This window comes from Pseudomyrmex gracilis, unplaced genomic scaffold, assembly GCF_002006095.1.
Source record: "Pseudomyrmex gracilis isolate BER0280 unplaced genomic scaffold, ASM200609v1 scaffold_110, whole genome shotgun sequence".
Classification (NCBI taxonomy): domain Eukaryota; kingdom Metazoa; phylum Arthropoda; class Insecta; order Hymenoptera; family Formicidae; genus Pseudomyrmex; species Pseudomyrmex gracilis.
In genome coordinates this window covers 380,489-395,029 of record NW_018020694.1, presented here as the reverse complement: position 1 = coordinate 395,029, position 14,541 = coordinate 380,489, and the positions used below count along the sequence as shown (strand labels likewise).

At 34.8% G+C, this 14,541-nt stretch overlaps 2 protein-coding genes across 4 annotated transcripts; one reads left to right on the top strand and one right to left on the bottom strand.

Annotated features, from left to right (window-relative positions):
• Window positions 1-525: 525 nt before the first annotated feature.
• Window positions 526-5,761, bottom strand: LOC109856195 (negative elongation factor A). 3 transcript variants are annotated; one of them, XM_020431206.1, is made up of 8 exons: window positions 5,517-5,761; window positions 2,950-3,026; window positions 2,712-2,853; window positions 2,003-2,435; window positions 1,515-1,919; window positions 1,245-1,441; window positions 1,055-1,154; window positions 526-959 (listed from the first exon to the last, which is right to left on the bottom strand). In XM_020431206.1, the coding sequence occupies exons 2-8, from the start codon at window positions 3,003-3,005 to the stop codon at window positions 727-729; spliced, it is 1,566 nt and encodes a 521-aa protein (XP_020286795.1). In that variant the 5' UTR covers window positions 3,006-3,026; window positions 5,517-5,761; the 3' UTR covers window positions 526-726. The 3 variants fall into 3 exon arrangements, with proteins under 3 accessions (XP_020286795.1, XP_020286793.1, XP_020286792.1); XM_020431204.1 differs by lacking the exon at window positions 5,517-5,761 and having other exon boundaries at window positions 2,950-3,342; XM_020431203.1 differs by lacking the exons at window positions 2,950-3,026; window positions 5,517-5,761 and having other exon boundaries at window positions 2,712-2,943.
• LOC109856194 (metal transporter CNNM4) lies at window positions 3,919-12,232 on the top strand. The gene is made up of 14 exons (XM_020431202.1): window positions 3,919-4,605; window positions 6,800-7,076; window positions 7,150-7,311; window positions 7,454-7,609; window positions 7,688-7,876; window positions 7,955-8,128; window positions 8,406-8,577; window positions 8,818-9,009; window positions 9,096-9,242; window positions 9,335-9,475; window positions 9,549-9,821; window positions 9,917-10,152; window positions 10,251-10,475; window positions 10,592-12,232. Exons 1-14 carry the CDS (start codon window positions 4,091-4,093, stop codon window positions 10,757-10,759), a joined length of 3,027 nt encoding a protein of 1,008 aa, XP_020286791.1. The 5' UTR covers window positions 3,919-4,090; the 3' UTR covers window positions 10,760-12,232.
• The last annotated feature ends 2,309 nt before the right edge of the window (window positions 12,233-14,541 follow it).

Below are 14,541 nucleotides of genomic sequence, written 5' to 3'. Positions count from 1 at the left end.
ATTAAATTTAATTTTTAACGTTGAAAAAAAAATAATACAAGAGCTGATAATCACATGTTTATTATGCATATATTTATCTTATTTGTAAAGTAAATATGTACATATATATACATATAAATATATATATGTATATTGAATATATATATACACATCTTTATGTATATATAAATTTTTTAATACAGTTATATCACTTGTCAAAAAATATTCGACTATTCACATTGCATTGTATATATTTATAATTTTTATATAATATATATATATAGTTCAAAAGTATAAAGAGCGTACTATAAGAAAAATTCTATGCTTATTACAAAGACAAATGTACTATTAAGCAATGATCAGAAAGCAAAGTCTTATGACGTTTTACTTTAGTAGTATGAGGATTGTGAAAAACCGGAGTTATATAACTCTGTTTAACAAAACTTTAACAGTAATATGTAACAATTCTTTCTCTAGATTTTACATGTAAATCAGTTCTTTATCCTTAAGCCTGTTCTACAATACAGTAAGCCGTAAATCGTAAGAAATTGACCAATCACAATCGATTATTCTTCTGTAATTAGTCTGTGATTGGTCATTTTCTTACGACTTACAGCTTACGACAGTGTATTGTGGAACAGGCCTTAGCAAAATGCCTATCAATTCACTAAGAAGACGAATAATCACACAATGTGCGTTACTTCTTAACAAATTTATACTCCATGTAGCAGCTGAACATTTTTGTTTTTAATTGGAAGCCGTGGCGGTCGCGGTTGGCGCAGGTGTGGACGTTGACGTGGATTCTTCCGTCACTATACGTCGATTCTTTTTTATCCTCTTCCACTCGCCGTTCGTGTAGTTCATTTGGAAATGAGTTTCTACTAACATTGGTACAGTTGTTCCGTCCGATTGTGCCACTTCTTCTATATTTTCCGACAGCATTACTGTGACTATATTGCCCAATTTTGGACAAGGATTATCTGTAATTAAAATAATTTTTAAATGTACACTGTACTTTATTTAAAAACAGTTTCTTCTTTATATATCGTATTCATATTCTGTTCATAGACATTACCTCTAGAGCCAGCCATAAAACCTAAAATAAGAGCTTTTTCTGGACGCGTTACTTTATTTGCAGTTCTAAACATTTCTTGTGCCTCCAGCATTTGTTCTCGCTATAATTGAATTAACACATTATGAATATCTATTTCATAAGTTTAACGACACTTACAGCTAAATACAAAGTATAGTTTGCGTATGCTAACCGTAAGAGATAAGCCTTTTCTCGTATTGGCTGCCGCATTAGGCTGTGCTGTAGTTTGTATACGAATCTGCGTCACTGTCTGAGCTGGTCTGACCGTTTGCACAGCGACAGGTGTAGTTTCGACAGACGTTATTACTGTCGGCGTGGTTACCGGTGGTATCACAGGAGTAGACGTCGTAGAGGTGGTTGGCGTAGTGGCTGTATAATAAAAACAATAATAACACAATTAAAATCTGAACGGAAAAATACAATGTTGCAATATTGGTCTTACGTGTTTGTGTTGTCGTTGTTATGCTACTTGGTGTACTAGGCGCGACATAGGGTTGTGGCGTAGTCACTGCAGGTGCGACTGGCGTCGCTGGATTAATCGATGTCAGTCCTTGTGCGTACTCCGGAGTTGTAGGAGTATCCGGAACAGGTGAAGCAACAGAAGCCGCTGCCGCGGCAGCTGCTGCTTGTGCTTCGGCGACCTTCTTCTGCTGCTCCTCCAACTCCATCATCCTTTTCCTCTTCTTTGCTTGCGCATAACCTAAAGGTTGCTCAGTAATCTCTAGTAACTTAATACCACCATCTTTTCGCATTCTATTAATTGACGTCCTATTGGGCATACTGCTTGTGAGTGAGGGAGATCGAAAGCCGCTTGTTGGGACTCGGCTAGGAATACCTTTGAGAGGAGCTAAAAAGTTCAAAGATAAAATCATATTGTGTGTTGTAACATTTATATCAAGCAGCACATGCAAACATTTTGTCTCTACTTACTTGTATCAGTCATCTTACGAGGCATTCCTCTACTTCTTACTGGCACAGTGGGAGCTGTACTTTTCTTGAGATTACTAGCTGCATCAGAACTTTTTTGAAGTAATTCTGTTCTCAAAGCTGCACTTTTTGGTTTTCTCTTGAGAGTGAAGTGTTTGGTTGGTGTAGGTATTTGGCCAACCACAGAGGTCAGTGCAGTCTTATTTAGATAATGACATTCTAAAGGAAGCATAGCAGGATCGTTCTGCTTTTTGAGTAGTTTACGGAGATCATTGACCAAATCGCCAAAGATTGATCTATGTTCATCCAGATCAGTGATATCCGTGTTCAGAGAACCGGTTGATGGAAACGTCTTCATCGCTTCGGATAACATCGACACCCATAGCTCACTGTCCAAAGAAGCAACCTCAATGATTTCTTCCAGTTCCACACGCCACTATTGTCCAAACAATCGCGAATAACAAAACATTAATGAAATAAATAGCATCAATCAGCTGACGATGTGCGCGCGCAAGCGCACGAGAAATTGTATGTTGCTTCAATGAATGTTGTATATAGTACAAAAAGACATAAAAAAAAAAGATGTAAAAAAGAATAGATTTGAAGGATGACACTCGCACGGAAAGAAGTTTTGCACTTTAACTTAAAAAAATGTAAACATTTATTTGTAGTAAAAGAAAACATCATTACATGAAGACGCTAGAGTACTTACCTCTTCCACATTGCGTCTGGGTATGTGAAAGAACGACAGTAGCAGCTTGAGCTTAACCTGCGTCTGTAGGTCGGGAAAACAATCTTTGATGTTTCGGAGCACTTCGGCATTGAGTTGCGAGCAAATCGAGCTGCCAGTCCAGCTATCGTTTGACGTTCCGAGTTTATTATGGAGCCATAACGACGTATCGCTATCTCTTACATTAGCCATATTGGAATTGAGTGCTTGTATCACTCACCGTAAACGGTGGCGTGCTGAGTGCGATTCCCGCCTAAAGAAGGAACTCGTGGGCATGCAGATAGCAGCACAGAGAAGCTAAAAGAAGAAAAAGAAGGAAGGAAAAAGAAAGATATATTAAAGGCTGCGTTCAGCAGAACTCAGCGCTCAGCAAGCGCTTTGCGCTTATTTTGATTGGTCTCTTCCTGTAAATCTATTTGATATATTACAGTATATGCCAATGACAAGTAACAATCGCAAAACGCTAACCGCTGAGTTCTGCTGAACGCAGTTAAATTTGAAAATCTTGCGAATTGTAAACCCAATCTAAAACAGCAGTTTATTCTTCCGCACATAAAAGGTGCTTTGCAACTACGTACACAGGCAACACTGTGTAACACTGTGTCCATTAGTATGAGAAAGAGCATATCAGTGTGTCTCACTCACACTAAGGAACACTGTGTTCAAAGTGTCGCCTGTGTACGTAGTTGGCAGAGAGAAGCCTGAGAGCGACCAGATCCATAAGAGAGTGTGTAGTCGCTTTTCCGCTCCGTAAACTAGCGCATGTTCACGAGTGGTACACATTGGAACTACGCGGCCAGTCCACGAGCGACATGTCGGTGCGCTATGTCCACAGCGTGCGGTTCTATTCTGTGCTATGTGCATTCGAGAGCGTGAATTTGATTTTTTTTTTGAAATTTAAAATGACCGATCTCGTGATGAGAAGATGAGAAAGGAAAACAGAAAAGGATGAGAAATACGTATTATATTCTCTCGAATATACTCACACACTTGAAGAAAGTGACCATTTAAACTCGTGCACATAGCACAGAATAGAACCGCACGCTGTGGACATAGCGCACCGACATGTCGCTCGTGGACTGGCCGCGTAGTTCCAATGTGTACCACCCGTGGACATGCGCTAGTTTACGGGGCGGAAAAGTGATTACACACCTCTCTTATGGTTTTGGTCGCTCTCAGGCTTTTCTCTGGTAGTTGGAAAGCACCCAAATTCTCTACATCGGTATTGTTGGCTATACTGCTGGAAAGCAGACGAAAGCGCTTTCAACCGATTGAGTTACTCAAAGTTGGCCAAATTGGCTGTGAACGTAAAATATGTATATGCGAGCGGGGTGAAGTTGTCCGCAGAGTACAGTAGTCGTATGATGGCGCAGCATGTCGGCCGCTTGCAATTCACGCCGGCAACAATTAGAATACTATTTGTTTCCGCTCTCGTCGCCCAGCTAGCGAATGTTTACGCTTTTGTCACGGTATTGGACGACGGTATCGTCCAACACGGGAACCACGACGACGCTTCATTGCACGCTGTTCGATACGTAGTGAAATCAGCGCATGTGATAACGGCATCCGCCGCTCCCATTGCTTCGTTGTCGGTACCTTCTAACAATTTCCTTAATGATCCTCTTATTGAATTCCTGGGTGTCGAGTTTGATCACGATCTCGCAGTTCGATGGTCGTCATCGAGTCACGACTGTCCCTTGAATTCAAATTACACTTTGGATGTGATATGGATTTCGTCGACGAGAGACCGCGTGGTCTTCAAGTTCCGAACAATTCCTGATGTGAATGTTATCACTGTCTATTTTTGTCTGAAAGACGATGAAGATGACAAGAGATGGAGCAATCTTGGAAATATTATTTCCGTCGAATTTCCAAGGTGAGTTTTCAAAACTTTTCCATTGTGTGTATTGTTTGTATGTACATTTTTTCTGTCTCCTTTCTCTATCTTTTAATCTGCAGGATTATTAACTTACACTTTTAATTACTCAACTTTTCAACTCATGTGGAATTTTCCTGCTTCTCTTATACAATTAGTTTCTTTGTCTTTATATTTATACACGCTGTGATTCATGAGATACTCGCAAATGTAATTATTTAAGCAACCATAGAGACAAAAGATATATAATCTTTTATGTATAAACCAAATGTCTAAAGGAGCCATTAACAGAAAAAGTATATTAAAGATCAAAATCTATAAATATAGATATGAAAGCTATACATATAGATAAGAAAACTATATAGATATGAAATAATATAAACACAGTTTTTTCTATGAAATTAGTTTTGAAATAATAATCTGTGCGAATAATTTTCCAAATATTAATATTTTAGAACTAACACTGAAGTTCTTTAAGTGAGAAAGAGATATTCTTGTATTTCATAAATATTACATATTAGGTCTGTTCTTTTTACCTGAACTGGCTGCACTAGTTCAGAGTTTATCTTTTTTACTCCACATTGGAAAAAGAAAGATAAATTCTGAACTGATATAGCCAGTTCAGATAAAAAGAACAGACTTATAAAAAATATTATAAAAAATATTTTTTATATTTATTTTCATTATTTATTTCTACTTAAAAGAAACTAAATAAGATTTAACGATTTAATAATAACTTTGTGAATGTGTTATTTGAAAGAAATTAATTTTATCTCGCACACAAAGTGTACTTTACAAATAAATTTTTATTTTCAACTAAAGAGGCGATTGTTGTCAGTTACATGTAAATATCATTAGATGTGTATTGAAAATTCTTTCGAAGACAATAAATTGTTGTTACCAGCACTTACTATTTATGAATCAACCCGATGAAATACACATCTTCGCACAAAATTATCTTTATTCCCACGAATATTACGATATGCTGATGTGTGAGAACACGAAAGACTTTGCGAAGTATACGCGGATCGTTTGGTTTCCAATAAATCACACTTATTGTTCCTCCTTTCAGTGACTATTTACACAGTATCACCACTGAGTCCGACTAGACATATCGGATTAGTAATAAGAAAACGCAGAACAATAAATGTAAATTGTGTGTGGGGGGGGGGTGAGTGTATGTGTGTGTGTGGGTGTTTATATATATGTACACATACATTCGGATTAAGAATATGCGTAATTATTACATTATTAGACACACGTACATTTAAGTTCGCGAAGGAATTCGTCTATTATCGAAGTGCGACCGGTGATAACTGCACGTTACCGGATCACGTTAATCATTAAACCGCGTCTCACGCTGGCTGGCAATAATCCAACTAAGACTGATTCTGTAGTCAAACTTGGCTCGCGTTAATAAGTAAAAATAGATTAGCGCGCGACCCACATATATTCGTCGTCGTTTTCGATGACGCACTTTTTACGCGTTTTTTAGTGATTTTATGAAAATCTCTTAATTTTGCAAGTTGCGCAATATATAAATCTATGCAATATAATTCTAATAGCGTTTTGTACGAATCAAACACAAAATAAAATAATCTTTATCTCTTTATTCTGATTTACAAAAACGCTTTCAAATAGTCTTTCATGAATTTGTATTTTCAATTTTCAACATTTGTTAAAATATGAAAAAAATAACTGTTATTTTTACAATCAGCCCTTTTGTATGTATATTTATCGTTGACATTTTCATGTAAATAATAATATATCGTGCGACATTTGCGAAGATTTGTATTTATGCAGTACAAACATTTAATGACTGTTACAACTTTTACGTTTATCGACGCGATCTGAAAAAATATCATTATCTAAATACCTTTTATGAGGAGACGACAAGGCTTATTTATGAAAAGGCTCTCATTACATTTCTCGTGAATCACTCTGTAGATTAACGAAGTGTTTATGCCACGAATGTGAGTCTTCGTGATAACGATTGTCATGTTGGCAGATGACCACTGATTTGATGAAATACAGCTTTATCATGGAACGTTATAAATGCATGGAATGCGTATTCAAATATGTAAAACAACTGTGACCGCAATAATAATAATAATAATAATAATAACGGTAGTGCAATAAAAAAGAAATATGATCTATTTTCTGCATGAACCAGCGAGTTTTGTTATTTCCCTAGGAAATATCTTCGTGCTCGCCGCGATGCTCCATTATCTCCGCTCGCGCAAATTGAGACAAATAACTACATGCCCTTGTTCATCGAAGGGTTGAGGGTAGAATCAGCCGACAAAGAACCTAGTTACAACGAGAAAGGAATCCCCGAGATTTTGGTAGAAACCAATGCCGTGATCCGTTTATTCGGCACCGGATTCACGCCAGACACTGTGATCACTTTTACTGATATGCTAGCGAAAAGAGACACTCTTTGCGATAAGATCAAAAGCAAAGAATTTCCTGTGAGTATTGCTGTTTGACGTTTTATTGAAGGACGAAAAAAAAACAAAAATAAGAGAAATGGTTGGTATTTAGGTGGAAAGCATAGAAGGCAATACAGCAACCGTTCGTGTGGTGCTTCCCGCTTCTGTGGAGAAACCGACATTTTACATCTGCGCAAAACGACCGAAATACGAACGGGAGTATTCGAAGGAGAATGTGCTGTTCAGACACCAAGGCACTGCCGTATATAATGCTGTGAGTAATATATATCTCTTCTTTCCATTTCTCTTTCTTTTCTATTCTTTGCAAATGTTCTATTCTCCGTGAGACTCATGAATTTTTAATCAAAAGTTTCGTTATTTAGTAGAAACAATTATTTATAGTTAAGAACTTTCAGATCGGCACATACGAGAAATTATTACCGTTTTGGCTTACTATCTTGATCATTCTCACTTGTCTCAGTTTATCTGCTCTTTTCTCCGGACTCAATCTCGGTTTAATGGCGATAGATAGGACCGAATTGAAAATACTTGTCAACACCGGCACGGAAAAGGTAAACAAACTTTGTCACTTTATATGTGTATATTTTTATTTCTGTTTATACTCCATTATTCTCATATAAACATTGCAGGAGAAAAAATATGCGAGAACTATACAACCAGTAAGAAATCACGGAAATTACCTTTTGTGCTCGATTTTGTTTTCCAACGTTCTTGTCAACTCAGTGTTCACGATATTATTGGATGAATTAACATCCGGAATTGTTGCTGTTATCTGCTCAACATTGGCTATTGTGATTTTTGGTGAAATTTCACCACAGGTGTGTGTACCCTATTGAAATTATTCAAAAATTTTCATTTCACTTGTCACAGTAACAAAGTACGTGTATATATTGTAGGCCTTTTGTAGCAGGCACGGATTGTGTGTCGGTGCAAAGACCATCTATTTGACCAAGATAACAATGCTGCTCACTTTCCCTCTTAGTTATCCGATCAGCAAAATTCTAGATTGTATGCTTGGAGAAGAAATTGGAAATGTGTATAATCGGGAACGTTTGAAAGAACTAGTCAAGGTAAGAAATCAATCTGATATCCACGCAGTAATTAAATTGAATTGCGATACTTGTGACTTATTAAAGAATGTAGTAATATATTGTTAAGTTTTCAGTATTTGACAACATATTAACGCATTGTTTATTATCTATTTTTACATTATTACTTTTTCATTTTTAATTGTTCAAGAATTGACAAAGATTAAAGAATAGACAGAGAAATATTATTAGAACCATCTAAATTGCATGAACATCTGAGTGAAATTGTTACATTAATACTATACAGGTACCTTTCTAGGTAACGAATGAATACAACGATTTAGAGAAAGATGAAGTAAATATAATTGCAGGAGCGTTAGAACTGCGGAAGAAGACCGTGACAGATGTAATGACTAAAATTGAAGATGTATATATGTTGAACTATAACGCTATTTTAGACTTCGAAACTGTGTCTGAGATTATGAAATCAGGTACGAGTTTTATGCAAAATTCGCGCTCTTCTACGTATCACAATCTTTTGCGTGCTCGCAGTTATTATCAGTTTGATGTAGCAATCATATGGATAACTCTTTAGATAAGCATTTACTTTACCCTTATCATTTCTATCTGATGATTGCTTAATTATAATTGAATGTGGGTTATCGTGTTAATTTCGTTGCGTATAAATTGTATATAATGCGAAACTAAAATTATTTTTTGCATTTTCTCAGGATATTCGCGTATACCAGTATACGAAAATGTAAGAACAAACATAGTAACGATGTTGTATATCAAAGATCTCGCATTTGTCGATCCCGACGATAACATGCCACTCAAAACACTTTGCCAATTTTATCAAAATCCGTGCAATTTTGTTTTTGAAGATGTCACGTTGGATATCATGTTCAAACAGTTTAAAGAAGGTCTGTACCTGAACTGAATTTCTTTTTTTATTAATAGGTTTTTTTTTAACTATATTTAGAGGGTGAATAATAATTGTTTTTCACAGGTAATAAAGGTCACATGGCTTTCGTGCAAAGAGTAAATAACGAAGGCGAAGGTGATCCGTTTTACGAAGTAATTGGATTGGTTACATTGGAAGACGTTATCGAGGAATTAATTCAAGCTGAAATTATGGACGAGACAGATGTATTCAGTAAGTTTTTGCGTAATCATATAAATGTTTATGAGTTTACACGTCAAAAAAAAACGTGTAGAACGTTCAATATTGAATGTTAATTTCTGCAGCGGATAACAGAAGCAAACGTAAGAGGCAGGTTCGTTCAAAAGTGCCAACAGACTTTACTATCTTCGCGGAGAGAAAAGAAAATCAACGAATTCACATTTCACCACAATTGACATTAGCGATGTTCCAGTATTTATCTACAGGTAAGAAGTGATATATTAATGGATTATAAAATTTTATACATAGTAGGTTTTATTTAAATATGTGATTTTTCAGCTGTGGACTCGTTCAAAAAGGATGTTATATCAGAAACGATCTTACGGCGTTTATTGAAGCAAGATATTATTTATCATATCAAAGTAAAATCGCGCGAGAAAGCCAAAACTGATCCTGCCGCCGTAATTTATCAACAAGGGAAAGCGGTCGATTACTTCGTGTTAATCTTGGAAGGTCGCGTTGAAGTAATGCTCGGCAAAGAAAATATGATGTTCGAAAGCGGTCCTTTTACATATTTCGGATCACAAGCTCTCACTGCTAATATCGGAATGGGTAAAATTGTGAAAAATTTTGTTGAAGGAAAAGTGCCTATTTATGTAGAACGAAACATTGCGATTTTGATTCTAACATTTCTGATTTGTTTTCAGCCGAATCGCCTACGAATGCGAATCCACAAACGATTGGAAGTATTCAGTCTGTTAATTTGGATTCTATGTTGCGTCATACTTTTATACCGGACTATACCGTGCGTGCAGTGACCGAAGTATTCTACGTAAAGATTAAGAGATCTCTATATCTTGCCGCAAAACGCGCAACACTTTTGGAGAGAAGTCAAAAAGACCCATTACCTAGTCATGAACAATTCGACGATGAAGTGGAGAAGGTAGTCATTTGTTACATAAAAATCATATTTTGCTTTTTTTTTATGTCGGTTCTAATGTGACTTGAATAACAAATGATTTTATTTAATCCACGTCACAGTTGTTGCATTCTCTGGAGGAAGACGATCGTAGTGTACCTGATTCTCCGATATTAACTGCAGATAAAACTGCGGAGAATGAAAAAGGAAAAGATGCTGTTAATCATTCACCTATACGCAGCGTGACGGCGCCGACATCGCCGCTTCCGGTCAGCTCCAGCCCAGTCCCCAACTCCAAATTTGTCTCACCGCGAAACGACGGGAAAACGAAAACTTTATCACCCAAGGTTCTTAAGCTTTTAATTTTTGATGTGACGATAAAAGTTACGTCAAATCTGCTTTTTAAACAATTTTGTGATAAATTTATAAATTTATTGCATGTGCACTTTATTGTTCATTCAAGGCACAAACGAGTCCAGTAGAAGCTCATCAGATTAAACGTGATTCGCTAAATGTGCTGGATGCAGATGTTCTTACTCGTCAATCCGAAGCAGCGCGGATATTGTCTACGAAAAAAATGAGCGACGACGAAGAACGAATTAATCTTTTACCCAAACCAGATAACTCTTAACACTTACAGAACGGCCGACGAAGTTCGATTCTGTCGGTGAGATAACGTCAAGAACATCGAATTACACGTACAGTAGGACATACTGGCATGACATTATATTGCTACTGTGGCACTAGATACTTCACGCATTATTTAAATATTTATGAGAAAAGTACTTATATTTTTAGCAATTGGCTCAGAGACTGTACCCGACACTGATTTTCATACATTGCTAATTGTTTGGTAGAATGTGTGAAAACTCTTTCTCTTTTTTCTTCTATCTCTTGTTTTAGCTGTAGTTTATACTTAAAAAAAGAACATGTAGTAAAAGTACGAAGTTAATTGTCATCAAGAACATTGTATACAGTAAAACTCCAGTAATTTCGAACACTACAATTTCTCCTTGATAGGCGGGCCAATAGTTTCCCCCACTATTCATGATTCCCCGATATTCTTGAGTGATTGCGCAACTCGTAGAATGCGCAGATAACAAAGAGAGAAACACGATGACTGCATCTTTTGTCTCTTGCTACCAGTTGGTCGCTCGGAAAGGGAAAAAAATAATTTCGAATTCTAGGAAGAATCAGTTCCATGTGCTCGAAATTACTGGAGTTCTACTGTAGATAATAATAATCATGATAAATTATCAAGATAAATCATGATATTGCAGACTTTATTTTTCTAAAGCTTATCAGATGAAGAAAAAAAGATAGTGCATAAAAGAATTGCTTTAGTAGTACGTTGATTCTGATACTTTTGAACTGAAGAATATTGAACTTTTTTAACTCGATATATTGAACTTCCATTTTGTAGTTGTAAATGTACATATATATCAACGATTTTTCTGCCTTTTTAAATATATCTTTTTATATATTTCTATAGATTGTCTCTGGTATGTGTAATGAAAAATACATGCTGGGTACAGTTTTTAGCTAATCCGGAAAAAAGTGATAAAAACTATGCTGTAATAATTGCCTTCATATTATTTTGAACATATATTTTAGTATAACAATTTGTTATGTATGCAGAATGCGACTGGATAGTTGATATAAACAACAAAAGAGTGATCGTGTAAACTTAAGTCGACAATGTGAAGTGAAAATTTTGTTGCGGAAAAAGATGAGTTTTGACAAGAAGCTTTGATTTTGAAAATTTAAAATGAAAGTTTAATATTTACTTTTTTGTTGTGCGCTTATTCTCTAATCTCTAATGATATATGATCAAGATTATTAAAGATTATCTAAGCGTAAAACAAAGTAAATAATATGTATATGTAATTTTGCACAAAAACATTTTAATTTTTTTTTTTTCTACTTATTTTTGCACAAAAATTAATTTTTTGTTCTTGTACCATTTGTCCTGCTGCATTCTGTATACAGAATAAACATGAGATTCAACGACGCGATCAGCAGAAACAAGTTTATATATAGATATACATATATATGTGTATACAGGGTGTCCCAGAATTGGTGTGACATCTCTCGTAAGCAGGGACTTATACCGGTATGCAAAATACCGGTATTTTACCGATATTTTTGGGTAATACTATGAAAACCCTTATGCAAACCGAAATGCAGAAATACCGGTATGACGTAAGTCATAAGTCCCTAAACCTAAAGGTAATAAGTCTCTGGGTAGAAGGAGTAAAACGGAGTCGAAAAGTCCTGAATCATATTTTTTTATTATTTATAATAAAAGAGTAATTATTGAGTAAATCAGGTCAATCAGCGCCGATCTTTAGCCAGGCGCACGTTAGTGAACCGCGCAGAGCGCTCACACATACCAGGCGCGTGGCTCACTGACGTGTGCCTGGCTAAAGGTCGGCGCTGATTGGCCTGATTTACTCAATAATTACTCCTTTATTATAAATAATAAAAAAAATGGTTCAGAACTTTTCGACTCCGTTTTACTCCTACCTGCTTATGAGAGATGTCACACCAATTCTGGGACACCCTGTATATATATTGTATTATATGTATATGTATATATGTAGGTGTGTGTATATTACACATATATAAAATATATACAATATTTTATACATATATAAATATATATATATACATATATATATATACATTAATATATGTATATATATGTATACATATATATATATATATTTATATTTATATATATTTATATATATTAATACACACACACACACGTATATACAAGCAGTACAAATGAACAAATGGGTTTTGACAAGTTCGTACTAGCATACATTCTTTTACAGCTATCATTCAGAGAAGGAAGACGAACAAAGATTTTGACTTAACACTTTTTTGTTTTAGTTGTACGTAATAAGTGAAAATGGCCCACTTAGTAAATAGTGATGAGAGGAAAGCTTGATATTAGACATTAGTATAATTATAGTAGTACTTTTATTACGTGCCTTAAGAAGTTCTCTACATAGGTACTACAGTTGCGTGCTTAATGAAGTCTTCTTAGGAATAATCTTCCTTTTTCTTTTTCTTTTTCTCAAGGAACCGTGCAGTTAGCCAATTTACATTCCTGTTACTGGTACAGTCACATATCTCACATCAATTTTATATTAACAAAAAACAGCATTAAGTAAAAAAAAAAAAAAAACTTATAAACTCAGTTTGTGCAAACGGAGTAAGTTGTTTTTTTGTACTTATATAGCTCTCAAATATTTTATCATTTATTTTTCCATGTTATTTATCTCATGGTATCTCAATTGTAAATAGAAAATGGAAGTACTTCCTTTGGTAGTTAATAGTATTTAGTATATCGTATAACAGGTACTTAAGTTTTGGCTGAGAATATAACCGTAATATTTAAGATCTAAAATTAGTATTTTGTGACACAAAATAGGAATACATAAATTAAATATTATCTAAAGAAAAAAATAACATTGTAAATTACTTCGAAAGCAGTTTTCTTAAGATTCCTGAGTATTCGTTGCAGCTATCTCGATATCTATTTGAAACTCTGCAACAATTTATAGTTACAACTTCTCTCTCTCTCTCTCTATCATAATGCAATATGTACGGCTGCAACGAGTATCAAAGAGCCTCACACAAAGTATACTTTTTTAGAACATTAAAAAATTGTCAACTCTACGCGTAAAAAAACAATTCGCTTTCTACTGTACAATTATCAGAAAAACTCGATCAATTTTAGGAATAAGTATATTCATAATTGTGCACTAGATTTTCTCTTGTCATTTTATAACACACTGTTAATATTTGTTCGAGAATTGAAACTTTTTTGAAAACTGTTGTCTTATAAATTCATTTGAGTGATACAATTTGTGTAACTTATATTGTTGTTATTGAGTAATTATAATATACATAGATAAATACGTCGAATCGATGTATGACAATCGTCATTATATATGTTATTTATTTGTATTATTACAAATTATTATTACTTCTTGTTTGTGAAACTTACGGTTTCATTGAGAAACGACAAAATCTTAATTGGATATTTCAAAAGGATCGATAATTTTATAGTCCTAAAATGTGTGAAATAATGTCTTTCAGGAAAAATAATCAGCTCTTTTATAGAAATACAAATGTTTTATAGTCAAAACCACGGAATTGTTTGAAACTTAAATACATCGAATCGATGTAAAGCTGTAACTTATATATTATTCATCGCCGTGTTTCGGAAAATTGCTATATATTGAGGTGATTTTTTATTAGACTTTATTTTATATAGATTATTTTACAATATGCAGTATAACAAATAATTTCAAGTAAGAAACAAAACATCAATTTAAAACATCTGTTTGCATTAGTTTGTCTAATCATTTGTGAATTAAAAAGAAAAAACATTTACAG